This window comes from Scyliorhinus torazame, chromosome 15, assembly GCF_047496885.1.
Source record: "Scyliorhinus torazame isolate Kashiwa2021f chromosome 15, sScyTor2.1, whole genome shotgun sequence".
Lineage (NCBI taxonomy): Eukaryota > Metazoa > Chordata > Chondrichthyes > Carcharhiniformes > Scyliorhinidae > Scyliorhinus > Scyliorhinus torazame.
Genome location: NC_092721.1, coordinates 97371245 through 97388341, shown reverse-complemented (window position 1 = coordinate 97388341; position 17097 = coordinate 97371245). Strand labels below are relative to the sequence as shown.

The following is a 17097-nucleotide window of genomic DNA, read 5'->3' as shown; positions in this document are numbered from 1 at the left end:
GGACGAAGACCTGTGACTTTCACCGAGAGTACCAGAGATTCGACTTCTCATCTCCTCTGAGGAACGGGCCCTGGAAATTGCGGGGATGTCCGAGGAGAGAGCAGTCTCTTACAGCGAGGTTGGCCTGCGCCAGAGAGGTGAGGATCCACTGCCCCTTCACCCAGATAACTTTTCTCAAGTGAGTTATTCATGTCAGACAAAATGCTCCTTCCCTCTCGCTGACCACCTGTCTCGCAAAATGTCTATCTGATGGGGCTGGGTCCATCCGGTATTGGCCCCCCCCCCAACAAACCTAGAGACTGTCTCGGAGGAGAGCACCATTGATGCGTCATAGCTATCACCCGCACCCTGCACCAGCGCATAAATACGCACCTTGGTGGATGACATTAGTGGACAGGCATCAGGGCACAATCTGGTGAGACAAATCAGGTGGAGCAGGAACATCTAAGTGAGACAGCAGTCAGAGGTCTGCTGGATCCCAGGACTCAGCTGGGTGCCAGCAGATGCTGAGCCTCTGGACATGGTTCTCCCAGAGCTGATGCAGATGATAGAACACAGCAGTGACATTCAGAAGAGGATGTCAGCAACATTCCAGTGAGTGCATAGCTGATTGGAGGAATCCCAAAGGCTACGAGCGCTGGGGATGATGCTGACAATGCGTGGCACTGAAGCCAATGCTGCTAGGATGCCAATCACAATGGAAAACCTGGAGCATGATGTCCATGGTTTGAGTGTGGTGCCTAAGGCATGGCTCACTCTGTGACAACCATGGCTGACGGCCTCAACATCATGTCCCAGTTGTTGAGGGACATGTCCCAGGTGCAGGGGAACATTGCACTGCAGAGCATGACCCAATCATCTGAGGACCATCACCATGGTACAGACAATGGGGAGCTGCCAGGACTGGCAGAACCAGATGATTCTGAGACCACTGGAGCTGACTCCAGCTGTCCCTCCATCCTGTGGGAAACCCCAGAGCCCTGTGGGCACTGTCAGGGAGAAGGTCATGCTGGACACCAACGCGGGCCCTGCCACCAAAAACACGATGGCGGTCTCCAGTTCGTCCGAAACCGCCCTCCACCCCCCCCTCATGATACCGCCACATTTCATGGTCAGCAGGCAGCAAAGGGTGGCACAGCGACCCCTGTGACACCGGTAAGTCCGCAGGGTCTCCGGCTCCAGTCCCTCCAGAGAACGACCGCCAAGCGCTTCAAAGGCAACAAGGGACGGAAGGCAGCAGGCTTCCTCCACCTCTGATATGTATCCTGGGGGGACACCTAGATGGAGGAGGGATTGGGTCGGAAGGAGGGGAATGGGGGAGGGGAGATTGGGGGAAAGAGGGATTGTGAGTGGAGGGGGTGAGCTGACAGACAAAGCCTTGTCCTATGAAAATCAGGTGAGATAGAGGGCCTCCCTGGTCCTCCAGGCATGCCGCACCTTTGCTGCCGCCACCTGTCCTGCATCCTTTGGTTCCTCCTGCAGATCCTCCCTGAACTCATCCTTCATCTCCTCCTGTTCCGCCTCCTCAGATGAGGCCGCATGTCATAGTCCTCCTCCTCCTCCAGCGTGTTCAGGCATCGGGACTGCATTTTGAGCAGTGCAGCGCTCAATGACAGCACGGATGTAAACATGGGCCTCGTTATATGGAGTCTCTGCACTGGCATCATCAGCCAGGACGACAGCAGGTACCACTTATCGTCCAAGAGCCAACCCGTCCTCCTGGGGTGGTCCTAGAAGATGCCGGGAATCTCCAAGTGTCCCAGAATGTAGCTGTCATGCGTGCTCCCTGGGAAGCGTGCGCACACATGCATGATATGGTGGTTGTACACGAGTGGACTTCAGGGAGTTGAACCCTTTCCTGTTAATGAAGTGCACTCTCTGATGCCCCTTTGTGGGCATGGCAACGTGCATTCGATCAATTACCCCCTGGACCTGGGGCAACCTGGCGATGGCAGAGAATCCTGCAGCCGAGGTATCTTCATGGGCTTTGTCCAGCTCAAAGTTGATAAAGCCTGATGCCTGGGTGTGCAGGGCATCCGTGACCTCATGGATGCTCTTTTGGGCTGTAACTTGTGAAATGTCGCACAAATCCCTGCTTGAGCCCTGCAATAAACGAGGTGCATAGAAGTTCAGGGCTGCGGTGTCCTTCACAGCCACTGGAACAAGTGGCCTCCTCCTCCTCCATGCGGTGCCAAGTCTGTGAGGATGTGGCACAGGTGCTGCACTGTCTCCTGTGGCACATACGTCCATCATCTAACAACGCCTGTACACCTTATGCCATCCCTGGCATCCCCCTCTGAGTTCCTCATCAGCCTGATGGGTGGCTGGGTCTTCAGGGTGAGCGGCAGCCCCCTGCACAAAGGGTGCGGCCTCCAGCCGGCATCGATGCTGCTGCCGCCTTCTCCAGCGTTTGGCCACTTGGGCTGTCACCAGCACCATAAGGGCAGCCTCTGCGGGACCGATGAAACCAGCCACATTGTTATATCCGTAAGAAATTGGAGAAGAACAGAGACCAACAATCAGTTAGGGCTTCCAACTCGGGACCGTCAAATCCCCCAAGCCTCCCCCACCCGTACGAGTCCCACCTTCTCTAAATGCCATCCAGTGAGCTACTTTTCACCTTTTTAATTAAGAACTGCCAGGTTAATTCTGCCTTAAAAACATTCAAAGACACTACCTCCACTGCCTTTTTAGAAGTACCAAAGGTTCGTGACCCCGAGAGAAAAGGTTCGTGACCCCGAGAGAAAAGGTTCTCCTCATCTCTGACTTAAATTTTTAAAAATGCATTCATGGGATGTGGGGTTGCTGCTGCGCCAGCATTTATGGCCTTCCCAAGAACCATGCATATTGCTGTGGATCTGGAGTCACATGTAGGTAAGGAAAGCAGGTTTCCTTCCCAACAGTACATTAGTGAACCACATGGGTTTTTATGACAATCAACAAGGGTTTCGTGGTCATCATTAGACATTTAATTCCAGATTTGTTTATTGAATTTCACCAGCTGCCCTGGTGAGATTTGAACCCAGCCCCCCAGAGCATTACCCTGGCTCTCTGGATTACTGATCCAGTGACAGTACCACTATACCACTGTCTCCCCCATGAGCAGCCCCTTATTTTTAAACAGTAACCCCAGTTCTAGATTTTCCCACAAAAACATCCTCTCCACATCCACTGTGTCAAGACCGTTCAGGATCTTAAAGGTTTTAATCAAGTCACCTCTTACTCTTCTAAACTCTAGTAAATATAAGACTTGCCTATCCACCCTTTCCTCATAAGGCAACCCTCCCATTGAAGATATTAGTCTTGTAAACCTTCTCTCAACTGATTCTATCACATTTACATCTTTCCTTAAATAAGGATACCAGACTCCAGATGTGGTCTCACCAATGCCCTGCAAAACTGAAGCGTAACCTCCCTACTTTTGTAATCAATTCTCCTCATGGTGAACAATAATAATCTATTAGCTTTCCTGATTACTTGCTGTACCTGCATGCTAGCCTTTGTGATTCATGCTCTTGGACATCCAGGTCTCTCTGCATCTCTGAGCTGTGCAATCTCTCACCATTTAGATCATTTATTCATCCCACCAAAATGGACCATTTTACATTTTTCCACATAATACCAATAGTCTTCAAAGGGATAAGTTAAGCGGATCAGGGCGGATCTTTCAACCCCTTCAACAGTCCGGACCGCCCCCCCCCCCCCCTCAACCTTCTCTTCCGGAGTCCTTGAGCCTCATTCACCCCACTTCTTCAGGGCATGGGCACCTTGGAACTGCCAACTTGGCACCCAGGCAGTCCCCCACCAGCCTGACAGAGCAGCCAGGATGCCCATGTGGTAGTGCCCAGGTGCCAGGCTGACAGCCTGCCCAATGCCCAACCACCTGGATGTCTCCAATGGCTTGGGAGATGAGACCCCCCTCAGGTGCCGTCCCAATTGGTCCACGTTTGTGTGGACCAGTACTAAACGTCGCCCTGGCGAGGTTTCCCAGGCGCAGCTGCTAAATCCCGGCCCTGGGAGAATCCGGCGATCACATATTTAAATGAGCCTAATGGTTAATTTAAATATGCACATCAGGATCTCGCAAGACTCTTGTTAAATCTCACGTTTCGAGCATCGTGAATCTCGCGACAGGCCTCTCCAGCGAGTCAACGGCCTTGCCCCAACATGAAGGATGTTGAATCGCACCCTATAAATCTAATTTTTATATTGGCTGACTTAAGTGCCATCAAAAATTAGTGTGAAACAGTAAAGATAATGAAAAATGAGTCATTTAGACTTTTGATTGGTCCTATTCAGAACAAATATTTTAAAATTTCTCTATTGAAAATCTTCAAAAGCCTTGTATGCTTGTCTATATCTATGCAAAATGGTAATTGTATGGTTCACTTGAAGAGTGTTATCAATGATATCTTTGAATGAATGATGTAGACACTTTGATAATGATTACCGTCTGAGGTATCTTGTTCAGCACTTCAAAATACGGTACAGTAATGAATGCTGTATTTATACTGTTCACATTTAGATGTTTCACACCATTTCTTAGGAATATTTACAGCATGCTGCACAACATTAGCTCAATGTGGATCAATTCTTTGCAAAGAAAATGTTTTTGTAATGTACTTCATTTTCCATTCTTCTCTTCAGAATATGCATTTAGATTGGATGAAGGCATTGGCCTTCCAAAGATTCCTGTTCATCCAATAGGGTATAAAGATGCGGAGGAGATACTGCGGTAAGTTGTCTGCAAATGCATTATAGTTTTGTTTAAACGATTTTGAATCTTTGAACCAGCCAAACTCTCACTCTTTGGATTATTATCCAGGCCTGCTGAACTACTTGTCCTGTAAGGTAATCACTCTCCACTCATGAGCCCCTTCTGGCACATGTGTCACCCTCGTTCCAACTTTTGGTAGTTAATCTTTGAGACACATTGCTCGATCCTGATCTTCACTATCACTTGGTTTGGTCTCAATTGGTCTGTTATCTCCAACAATCTGTTGTTCGTACAAGTCTGGCATATATGTCTGCTAGGTGCATCTTCAGTTTCTATCATTTGTTCAGTTTCCATCAACGTGGAATGTACACACTCAATTTGTTTACTGTGCTGCAAGATTGTAGTTTTGCCTTTCCATTCTTTTTGCCCTTTTCTTTATAACACGCCATGTTCCCAGGCTGAAAATATCTGTCTGGTTTGGTACGTTGAAGCGCTTCTGATTATTTTCCCCCTGAAACTTCCGCCTTAAAATGCTCTCCTTCCTGCATGCATGGCATTCAAATGTTCTGCAAAAATTAAACTAATGGTAATCTCTTCCAAAGCAGGGGATGGTCCCACATTATTGAAGGTATTGAAGCTATCTTTGGATTTCTGCCATAAGCTAATTGATAAGGACCCCCAACCATCTGAAGCGTGTTATTTGCATACAAAAGCATTTGACAATTATGGATTTGTATTGAATTTTGTTTATTGTCTCATGTACCGAGATACAGTGAAAAGTGTTTTTTTCTGAGCAGATCATTAAGTACATGAAAATAAAAGAAAAGAAAATACATAATAGGGCAACACAAGGTACACAATGTAACTACATAACACACCGGCATCGGATGAAGCATACAGGGGTGTAGTGTTAATCAGGTCAGTCCATAAGAGGGTTGTTTAGGAGTCTGGTAACAGTGGGGAAGAAACTGTTTTTGAGTCCGTTTGTGCGTGTTCTCAGACTTTTGTATCTCCTGCCCGATGGAAGAAGTTGGAAGAGTGAGTAAGGGTGGGAGGGATCTTTGATTATGCTGCCCGCTTTCCCCAGGCAGCGGGAGGTGTAGATGGAGTCAGTGGATGGGAGGCAGGGTCGTGTGATGGACTGGGCGGTGTTCATGACTCTGTGGTTTCTTGGGGTCTTGGGCCGAGCAGTTGCCATACCAGGCTGTGACGCAGCCAGATAGGATGCTTTATATGGTGCATCTGTAAAAATTGGTAAAAGTTAATGGGGACATGCTGAATTTCCTTAGTTTCCTGAGGAAGTATAGGCGCTATTGTGCTTTCTTGGTGGTAGCATCGACGTGGGTGGACCAGGACAGATTTTTGGAGATGTGCACTCCGAGGAATTTGAAGCTGGTGCTCCCATTTATCTTTCCATTATTTATTGATATACTTTTTTGTCTATGCTATAAATTACCATTGACAGTCTAAATCTAAACTTTTCAGCAAGATGTACTAAATCAGTCACAAAAGCATTTTTTTGCATCTGAAAAATGTAGAAAAAAATATTTATTTATTTATCCCCCTACTTTCTGATCCATCACTTCAATTTGATTAAAGTCTCTCGTCAACAGATAACTTGCTGCTGGTTGCAACAGCATTCTCTTATACTTTTTACAAATATCTACTTAAGTCTAAGTAAAGGTAAAAGGTAAAGTCGCCATAATCCCAGATGACTAGGCTGCTTTCCCCTTTGAGGGGGAGAGCTGTCTAGTGGTGATTTAACCTGAGGATCACTACGCCTTGTCATGATATTCAGGTAAACATCATAGCACATACATACATACATACATACTGATGGACAGATCAACGGACCAATCAACACACACAACACGACAGCCAATCACAGGCAAGAGCATACACAGTACAAAACAGGGAACACGACACTTCCTGGGCACTCGAGCAGGAGACGGCTCAGGCCACAGAGCTCAGTGCAGGCCACTCAGACATCCACCACAGAATCAAGGGTCATGATCGAGCCTCAGTAAACATTTTACCAGTGTAAATAGATGTTTGAAATAAAACTGCGTTGTACCATTCACAACCGTGTTGGTTCATCTGTGTGGCAGAGCACCCAACACTTCACGCCTCAGGCGAGGGGCAAGGATCAGAAGACAGGCCTTCATGAATAACCTTATGTTATTAGGTTATTCTAAGTTTAAGCATTTCTCAACCAGTACCCCCACATCCTTTCAGAGAATCTTCATCCTGAGGGATGCACAAATTGTCAATGTAGTTTTCTAATAATTTGCTTCTTAAATTCTTATCCCCAGCTGCCATTCGTTAGCGTTCTGCCTAGATATGGTGGGCCAAGGAATACATAGGCCGGGGTTCTCCGAAATCCCGGCCAAGTGTTGGCCAGCGTCAAAACTGGCGAGAGCAACGCCGGCGTCAATGGGCCTCCAGCCCAGGTATTCACCCCTTTCTAGGGGGCTAGTACGGCGCTGGAATGCTGTGCGCTCAAAAGCCGACGCGACACAGCCAGCGCGGGTCCGCGCATGCGCGTGGGTTGCCGTCTCCGTGAACCCCCCCGGGCAATATGACGGAGCCCTACAAGGGCCCGGCGTGGAGGAACAGAGCCCCCCCCCCCCCCGGATTTAGCCCGCCCGCCAATCGGTAGGCCCCGATTGCGGAGAATCGGCCCAGGGAATCGGTGACCTGGCGTCGGAGCGGCGTGGCACGATTCTCGCGCCCCCCCGGCGATTCTCCAACCCGGCGCGGGATCAGAGAATCCAGGCCATAATGTCCCAACTGTCTGAATTACCAATCTATAGATTTTCCAAAGACAAGGGCGGGATTCTCTGTACCTCAAGCTAAGTGTTGACGCCATTGTAAACGCTTTTCTCGACGGTGTCAACATGGCCTCAGGAGCAGCGATTCTGACCCCTACAGGGGGCCAGCACAGCACTGGAGCGATCCATGCTGCTCCAGCTGCCGATCCCGGCGTTCTATGGGCACCGCGGGTCTGCGCATGTGCAGTGGGACCAGTGCTATTGCCGCGCATGCGTGGTGACTCCCTTCTCTGCACCGGCCCTGACGCAACATGGCTAGGGCTACAGGGGCCGGCGTGGAACAAAAGAGGCCCCTAGCCCGAGAGGCCGGCCCGCCGATCGGTAGGCCCCGATCGCGGGCCAGGCTATAGCGGAGGCCGCCCCCTCGGGTCGGGCCCCCCACCCCCACCAGGCAGCCCCCGGATGCATTCATGCCGAGGACCTGCCGCGTAAGACCAGGTGTGAACGGCGCTGGCGGGACTCGGGTTTTTTTGTGTGGCCGCTCGGCCCATACTGGGCTGAGAATCGCTGGCGGGGCCACGTAGAGCGGCCTCTGACCGGCGCCTCGCCGACCGCGCTAGCGCTAATTCTCCGCTCTCCGGAGAATCGTCGGGGCGCCATCGCACGATTCATACCCTTCCCGACGATTCTCCGGCCTGGGCTGAGAGAATCCCGCCCAATGACTTTATCGAACTCCATCACAGATTTAATTTGGGTCCTTTAAAAGATATTTCATTCAATGCAAAATCAGCAACGATAAAGTGATTTACCGCTGCTATTTTACATGAAATTACCTTCTTTTTAATGATTTGAACATATTACCATCACCAAATTTGAAGCAAGTAGAACTATCATATTCTTTGCCTTTTTTTCTGGTCTTTCCTGAAAGAATCCATGTCATATTTTAGCCAGTCCACTCCACATACTGTGAACATACGCCCACTATATGGAACTGCACAACTGAATGAATCTGTGACTAGGATTGCCAAACTGAAGCTTCTGATACTAAAACGATTGAGTGGTCGGGATTGTCCTCACCTTTCATGCCAAATGCCACCTCAACTCCCAGAATTGCCCAATTTTCGCAGTCTCCCAAAAGAGTCTCTGTCCTCATACCTATTGTCTGTAATTCTTCTGTTGCATAGCTGATTAGGCCCTATATTCGAATGGTCCTGAAATGCTGCTAACATTGTATCTTCTATCTTTGGTGTTACTGCTGAGTCCGTGCCATAAAAGTGGCTGGAAATGAATGCTTTTCCAAAATTATTCTTAAAGTTTTGCACACTTGATCCATAGGCGTTTCTTTCTCTTTGAATCTAATTCTGGTTAAAAGCAAGAGTCTACCCATGTTTGATATCCCAGCACAGTGCAATCATTTATTGGCAGTACTGATAATGGAATTTCCAGGTTAAAATGCTGCAATCTCATATATTGTTGGTTAATCGCCTTCAATGGAAAGATCATCCATTTTTCTGCATTTGTTAAGTCCGACCGGCCCTCATAGTCATTCCATAAGTCAACTTGCAAATAAATGTTATTGATGAATTTTAAGAGGGCAACCAAACCTTTGCCACTTTCAGTTCCTGAGTACCTAGTTCCAAGAACACTTTATGGCAAAACTTGCTTCTGGTTGGAAGCAAAAGTACCAAAGCTATTCCTTGCTTGTTTTCCAGTAGAGGTGTAACTCATTTCCAACCTAATTTTTCTATTGATCCTTGGGTTCCGTTTCATGAAACATTCGTGGAAAATCGCATTCTGCTATGTTACACCTGGTTACAGTCATCTTCCTTCAGAGTCTCTCAATTACAGTTTTCTCTCAAAAAATCAACTGCTATTCCAATCTTCTGTTTGGAAGTAAAGCTCAGTTTCCAATCTTCACTTTCAGGCAATCATCCTCTGCCACCAACGTTTGCTAATTCCCGAGCCTGCTTGTGCCGGAGACACAGAAACAAGGATGCTTAGATTGATCATGTTTATTGTTCATTGCAGAGTTAACTTCTGCCCTTCAATATACCAGACAACCAGTGCTGGCTGACTCTTCCTTATATACAATAAATCAGCCCCCAACATCTTATTACCTTGAAGTACTGAGTATTTAACATCCATTAAACAGAACCAATTGGATGCTAACATTGGCCACACCACCCAATGTCTTTCCACTCCATCTTGCCAACCTACCTGCATCCAGGCCCATAAAGGTCTGGCTGGAATATTGAAATTTGAAAAGGATTAAAGTATCTTGACCGCCATATACTGGCAGTGTACAAATAAGCAGTTGCGTTTCTTTACACAGTGACTACACTTGAAACGTAATTGGTTGTGAAATACTTGGGATGTTCTGAGGCCTTGAAAGATGTCCAATGCATGAAAGAGAGGGTAATCAAAACCTGAGACCCCTGTATTACAAAGTAGTTACAGAGTAAGATGAAGCAGAATAAGGGGTGTAGAGGGCCTGTACCTGTGCTGGATTGTTCTTTGTTCTTTTGGGTTTTGGCCAAGGGTGGTATCATGATCGGTACAGGCTTGGAGGGCCGAAGGGCCTGTTCCTGTGCTGTATTGTTTTTTGTTCTTTGTTAGCATGGTAATATAAAGGAGAATCATTCTGAATATAAAAGTACAGAGTGAAATGATATTGGAAATGAAAAGGCCAAAAAGACACGGACTGAATAGATTCACAGCACACGTAAAAAAAGAAATGCAAAAGTCTTCTACAGGCATACTAATATTAAAAGGATTGTCAGAGGAACAGAGGACTAACTGGAGACCAAAATCTGTCTGTGGATGCAATAAACATGTCTGCGGTACTACTGAATACTTCGCACCAGTGCTTAACAGGGAAAATTACTTTGGCAAAGCTACAGTAAACAGCAAGGCTATTAGAATTCTGGATGACATAACAATTAATAGGGACACCGGAAAGCAGAACTATTCTTGAAGTGGGTAAGTCACCCAGTCTGGATGGGGTGCAATCTAGGTTGTGAGGGAAGTAAAGTTAGAAGCTGGTGGGTTAAATGGCTAGAATGTGGTGCAGAATGATGTCATTGCCCGGGTTCAATCCCTAAACCAGCAGTGGTATCTCATGGAGGCCTGTCGCTTTGCATTGCTCCACACTTGATGTGGAGTGGGGGTCCCTCAAGCTATATAAACACCTGCCTTGAGCAGAGAGAGGTGCCATTCGACCCTGATGTACTGTGGCGAATTACCGGATAGCAAGGTTGTGCCTCAGGACTAGAGGATTGCAAATGTTACATCTTCGTTCAAAAAAGGAGAGAAAAATAAACTTGGAAATTGTGGGACAGACAGTTTTAGCAGTGATTTCATAGAATTTACAGTGCAGAAGGAGGCCATTCGGCCCATCGAGTCTGCGCCGGCTCTTGGAAAGAGCACCCTATCCGAGGTCCACACCGCTACCCTAGCCCCATAACCCAGTAACCCCACCCAACACTAATGGCAATTTTGGACACTAAGGGCAATTTATCATGGCCAATCCACCTAACCTGCACATCTTTGGACTGTGGGAGGAAACCGGAGCACCCGGAGGAAACGCACGCACACACGGGGAGGATGTGCAGACTCCACACAGACAGTGACCCAAGCCGGAATCGAACCTGGGACCCTGGAGCTGTGAAGCAATTGTGCTATCCACAAGGCTACCGTGCTGCCCTAAATGATGGTGGGTGAAGCTGTTTGAAATAATAACCTGGGGGAAAATGAAAAGCCACATGGGCTAAGAAAGGAGAACCAACATAGATTTGTTAATGTCAATTGAGTTTGACGAACTTGATTACGTTTTTTGGTGAGATAACAGAGGTAGAATAAGGAAAATGCAATTAATTTTGTGTATTTGGACTTTCAAAAGTTATTTGACTAAATGCCACAGAATAGGCTTGTGAGCAAAATTGAATCCCATGGAATTACAACAGACAGTAACACCACAGACACTTAAAGGTAAAGGGTGCAATTATAAATGAGGTGCAAGAGTATAGGGACCTGGAAGTGTTTCTTTTCGTTAACCAAATGAACTAAATTAACTTATCCCTTTGAAGACTATTGGAGTGTGAGATAAATTTAAAATGTAGTTCCTCAAAGGAATACTGCACCAAGTAAATAGAATCTGGGGCCTGGAGGTGTTTTGTGCAGAAATCTTTGAAAGTGGTACCAAAGGTTAACAAAGCAGGTTAAGCAAAGAACGGGATCAGCCATGATCACATTGAAGGTGGTTAGGCTTGGGAGTCTAAATTGCCTACTCCTGCTCCTAGGTCATGTGTTCAAGGGAAGAGATGCTCCGGCTGATTTGGCAATCCAGCTCTTGGCCTGTAGCATTGTAGGTAACAGATGAGGAACATATCAGCCATAATAGAATGGCGGAGCAGACTCGATGGGCCGAATGGCCTAATTCTGCTCCTGTATCTTATTCACTTAATAAAGTGATGGCAGTGATGAGCAAAGTTCAGAAAGATAAAGTCTTGCACAAATTCAAACCTGAATTTCAAAAAATAAAGCTGACGTATGAAAAGAAACAACTTGCTGAGCAAAAACAAGTCACAGCAATAATTAAAGACAACCATTAGAGTGTGAAAGGGTGTGTGTGCACACGCGTGTGATGGATACATATCCAGTTGTCTCCTCCAACAGGAAATTGGATAAGGTGAACAAATGTCAAAGATCTGGAGAAAGAGCAAGATAATGGAACAAACCGGTTCGCTCTTCAAAAGGACCATCCCAAACTGGGTGGGCTGAATGGCCTCCATTTATGTCATGCTGTTCTGTGATTCCACAGGATGGCAGTGGACTTGCTTTAGTCCAAAGAATAATTGTAAAAATCAGTTGATTCTCATCTTGGTGCAATTGCTTACTCTCTTCGACAGTTACATGGGAGGTGTTTCAGCCCCCAGTGAATGGAAGGGAGGACTGAATGTTTCTTACAACATTGGACCTGGCTTCAAAGACAGCTATTCCTCACGGTGAGTCTGAGTTTCTGGTAGTTCACAGTCCTGTTTTTTTACCTAATTGATAACATCCGGTTTTGTCCTCTCTTGAGTTAGTCTATTTCACTGTATTGTATCCAGGTTTGAGTACACCAAGTGTGCGATTTAGCAGCCTTGCTGTCGGGACAACGCCGTTGAATCGCGCGAGATGCAACTCGTGAGATTTACGATGCTCGAAATGTCTCGTGAGATTTTTCAAAATCCAGCGAGATGTCGTGATCTGGATCTTGCCCTCACTGGGCGTGATCCTGATCTAGATATTTAAATGAGCCATTAGGCTAATTTGTGGGATTCTTCTGGCGCCCGGAACTTAACGGCCGCCGCTGGGAGACATCGCCAGGGTGCCATTTAGTACTGGTTTCCCCAAACGTGAACCAGTTGTAGTGGCGCGGGGGGGTGGGGGTGGTGGGGGACAGGGCAAGGTGGCACCATGGCACTGGCAGTTCCACCCTGCCAGGCTGGGAGGTGCACTACCAGGGTGCCAGCTTTGGCGGTGCCTGGGTGACAGGTTGGGACTGCCAGGGTTAGGTCCCAGGGGATCTTACCAAGTGGAGGGGGCATGAGGGGTGTTCCTGGTGGTCTCCCTGAGGTTGGGGGGGGGGAATGGGACGGTCGAACATGGGGGGGGGGGGGGGGGGGCGATTGGTATAGCCAGTCAAAATGGCGCCTTGATCTGCGAGGAGCCTTTAACTCCAGTGCAGCCACAGTATAGAAAACCTACCTGAGGCCAAAATAAAGAACACAATGCTGTTGAATAGCAGGGTGTTTCTTGATGCTGCAGCCACCGAGGAACACTCCGTTAAACACGGCTAAAACTAGACATAGATTTTTTTTCTGTTGAGTCGTGCCCCAAATCTCTGATTGCTATACTTCATAATAATATCGATTGTCAATATAAAATAATTTTGAACAAAGCCAGTAGCCAATTCTTTATTCTTACAATGTAGCAGAAAATGTATAATATAACTGGTATCTATTTTCTGCTAAAAATGGTGACTGCTCTTGTTGTACCAGTAGATAGTGCTGTGAATGTAAAATTGATAAAAACTGAAAACAAGGTGGCAACAACGAATGTTATGTGACTGCACCAAGGGGTGCTAAAATGTACCTCCGTTCCTCTCCTTTGCCCCCTTATACATTGCCTCCCCCACCGTTCTCTGGACATCCTTTCTCCATTAGAGCACACAGCTCGGTGGCTGCCTCCGTTGAAGAGGCGCAGTCCACAGTGATGCTGCTGATGTGATTTTTGTAGTAAGTCAGGCCTCCCATGGTAGCCCTCCTTGCTGGATAACGTCATCTGTGTCTCAGTAGCTGGATACATCTGGGCCGGGATTCTCTGAAATCCCGGTCAAGTGTTGGCGCCGGCGTCAAAACCAGCACGAGCGTCGCCGGCGTCAACGGGACTCCAGGCCCAGTCATTCTCCCCGTCCTCGGGGGGGGGGGGGGGCTAGAATGGCACCGGAGTGCTGTGCGCTGCCCCGGCGCTGAAAGCCAGCCCTACATGGCCAGCGCGGGTCTGCGCATGCGTGCCATGGCCGTCTCCACACAGCCTGCGGGCAACATAGGACCCTCCGGAATTAGCGTGCCCGGCAATCGTTTACCCCCGATCGCGGTCCTGGCCACCGTGGAGGCCTCTCCCCCCCCCCCCTCCCCCCCCCCACCCGCCTGGAGCTCACGCCCTCTCTGATGCTCCTCCTTGCTGTGAATCACAAAACCTGAGGTGGATGAGGCACATGGCAAATTGTTACCTTTAAATTTCCAGGCCAAACAACAATGTTCCCCATCCCCTGTCTTGCTCCATAGGTACCAGAGCTCAAGCTGAATGCACCCACTGTGCTAGGCAAGTTAGCCCCTACTCTTGGCAGATACCTCTGCGCTCCATTAAGTTACACCATGCCTCCCAAGCCATTCTATTTCCCACAATGGCTTTGGACTGCAGGCAACATTGACCACCTGCTCAGCTCCTTCCTGGTTATAATGAGTCAAGCTCTGAAGTGCTGCCGTTCCCATGCACTTGCTTAAAAATGAGAAAAACCTTGAAAAAACACTGTTAATTGCCTGCTAAACAGTCTTAATTACCACCCTGCCTTGTTCCAGCACAACATCCTCCTGCCAGCCTTGCTGCCCCCCTCACGTTGAATGCCGCAGTATTATGCCTATTGCCCCCTCCCACCTAGCTCTATTGGGCTGGTTAAAATTTAGCCCATAATTTTCAAACCAAACAAGCTCCCTGCCACTCTTTCTTCTGCCAGTCTTTCTTCTCTGTTGCCAGTCTTTATCTCAAGCTGAGCTGGACCACTCACATTGTCGGCGTCTGTCTTCTAGCACGATGCTGAGTTTCCAACTTCATCTGTGCCCTTTGACACGTCTGGATTCAATGATTCCACATCTGTTCAGGCTGACCTTCCACCTTTGTAAACGTCATCTCTTCTGAAACTCTGCTGCTGGGATCCTACCCAGGAATAAGTTCTGCTCGATTATCCCAACTGTCCTTGCTGATCGGCAGAACGCTCAACGGTGATGGAAATGTGAAATGGGATATTGTGAGTTGTTAACCTGAATACATTGCTTTTTTTTTTACTGGGACACTAAGTGAATTATTTAACATTTTAGAAAAGTCAGAATGCACGTTCACACGAGAAATGAGGTGAGACGAATTTACAATGTGATTGGTAAAATTCGAGGAGCAGTGGAACCAGGTGAGACCATTTCTGAATTTAAAATTATTTAAATTTACTTCTTGCATGTTTCTGCAGTGCTTGAAATCTTTTATCAGATAAAAAGTTGCATACACTTCAGACAATAGTTTCTCTGCTAAATAATATCTAATTACTTGTATCGTATTGGCTAGAATCAGAGAACTTTATGTAACTTTTCATCTAGAGATTTGGCACAAAACTTTCAAAGAGAAAATTGTCGCCACTTTCAGCATGAATACAGCTACACAAAAATCACACCCTTTTATATGAAAAGAATAAAAACGGGATTGCCACTTGATATTGTTGGATATGCTCTTGTCAAAAAGAAATGTGTCTTTATTGCTGTAACAGATCGATATGTTATATTTGGCGGGCATCGGGATGCGTGGGGATTTGGCAGCATTGATCCAACATCTGGAGCAGTTGTTTTACATGAAGCTGTGAGAAGTTTTACAAAACTTATGAAGGAAGGTAAAAAATCTCTGAATGTAGCACAATTTAAGGCATCTACCATTTTGCTTTGTCGGTGATTTTTATCTTGGGTGATCGATCTGAGATTATTAGAAATTTCTTCGGAGTGATCTTTGACCAAGATCTTTCTGCTTGGCTCACCAGGACTCTTCCTATCAGTACACATCCTCTCTTTCTCCAAGCGGTCCCCTTTGATATGTAACTTCTGTCTGTCTTCTTGAAAGTGGAGTTTTGTGGCAGATTCCATACAGTTCACAGTTTTTGAAAGAGCTCATGCACAACCCTCTTTCATTCCTTCACTTATGTTGGTTCAAAATCCTGGAATTCCCTCCTTGACAGCATTCTGGGTGTTCCTACACCATTTGGACTGCAGCAGTTCAGGAAGGCAGCTGTCAGCACCTCATAAGGGCACTTAGCGATGGGTAACAAATGCTCACCCAGCCAGGGATGCTCACATCCCAGGAAACGAATAACAAAAAAAAATAACACTGGGGCACGGGGACTAATTGCTATCATGGTTGATGTCCACAAATTTAGCACAAGCTTAGAATTGAACTGTCTGATTGGCTTGGTGCGTTTACCTAGCAGGCCATTCTGAGTTTAGCAGCTCTCTTTTAATTGAGAACTAAGTGCAGTATTTATTTTTCAACAATTTAAAAAAAATATCTGCAGTGCATCAATTCTGGGATACTTTTATGATGTGCACTCAACAAAATGCAAATTTGATCATCTGAAACAAAGGTCACCACACCAAATCCAACCACGTTGTTAGTCATTAGTTTCACTGGGATAGATACCAGCTTTCGAGCATCCAGTGAAGAGGCCACTTGAAGGACTGGGCCTCTTTAAATAGAACCAGCAAATTGTCAGTCCCAAACAAGCATCCTGATGCAGCTTGTTCAAGTTAGGCTGGCACAATATTGGGTAGATCAGAGGCTGTCTAGCTGACAGCAAAGTATGTCCTGGGAGAGCTTCATGTTTGCGTCAGTAAGGGTTAATGTGGGAATGAAGAACAGCATCGCCCATGATATGATGTAGAAAGGCACATAAGAACTAGGAGCAGGAGTAGGCCACCTGGCCCCTCGAGCCTGCTCTGCCATTCGATGAGATCACGGCTGATCTTTTGTGGACTCAGCTCCACTTTCTGGCCTGAACACCATAATCCTTAATCCCTTTATTCTTCAAAAAACTATGTATCTTTATCTTAAAAACATTTAATGAAGGAGCCTCAACTGCTTCACTGGGCAAGGAATTCCATAGATTCACAACCCTTTGGGTGAAGAAGTTCCTCCTAAGCTCAGTCCTAAATCTACTTCCCCTTATTTTGAGGCTATGCCCCCTAGTTCTGCTTTCACCCGCCAGTGGAAACAACCTGCCCACATCTATCCTATCTATTCCCTTCATGATTTTAT

The 17097-nt window shown here is 46.9% G+C and overlaps 1 protein-coding gene across 4 annotated transcripts in view; it reads left to right on the top strand.

Annotated features, from left to right (window-relative positions):
* Positions 1-17097, top strand: part of naalad2 (N-acetylated alpha-linked acidic dipeptidase 2) — a 189975-nt gene that overhangs the window by 61779 nt on the left and 111099 nt on the right. For all 4 annotated transcript variants that reach the window (XM_072476461.1, XM_072476459.1, XM_072476460.1 and 1 more), the window contains exons 7-10: positions 4648-4735; positions 12396-12491; positions 15129-15214; positions 15566-15685. In XM_072476461.1, coding sequence (XP_072332562.1) covers positions 4648-4735; positions 12396-12491; positions 15129-15214; positions 15566-15685 — 390 coding nt within the window. The remainder of the gene's footprint in view (positions 1-4647; positions 4736-12395; positions 12492-15128; positions 15215-15565; positions 15686-17097) is intronic.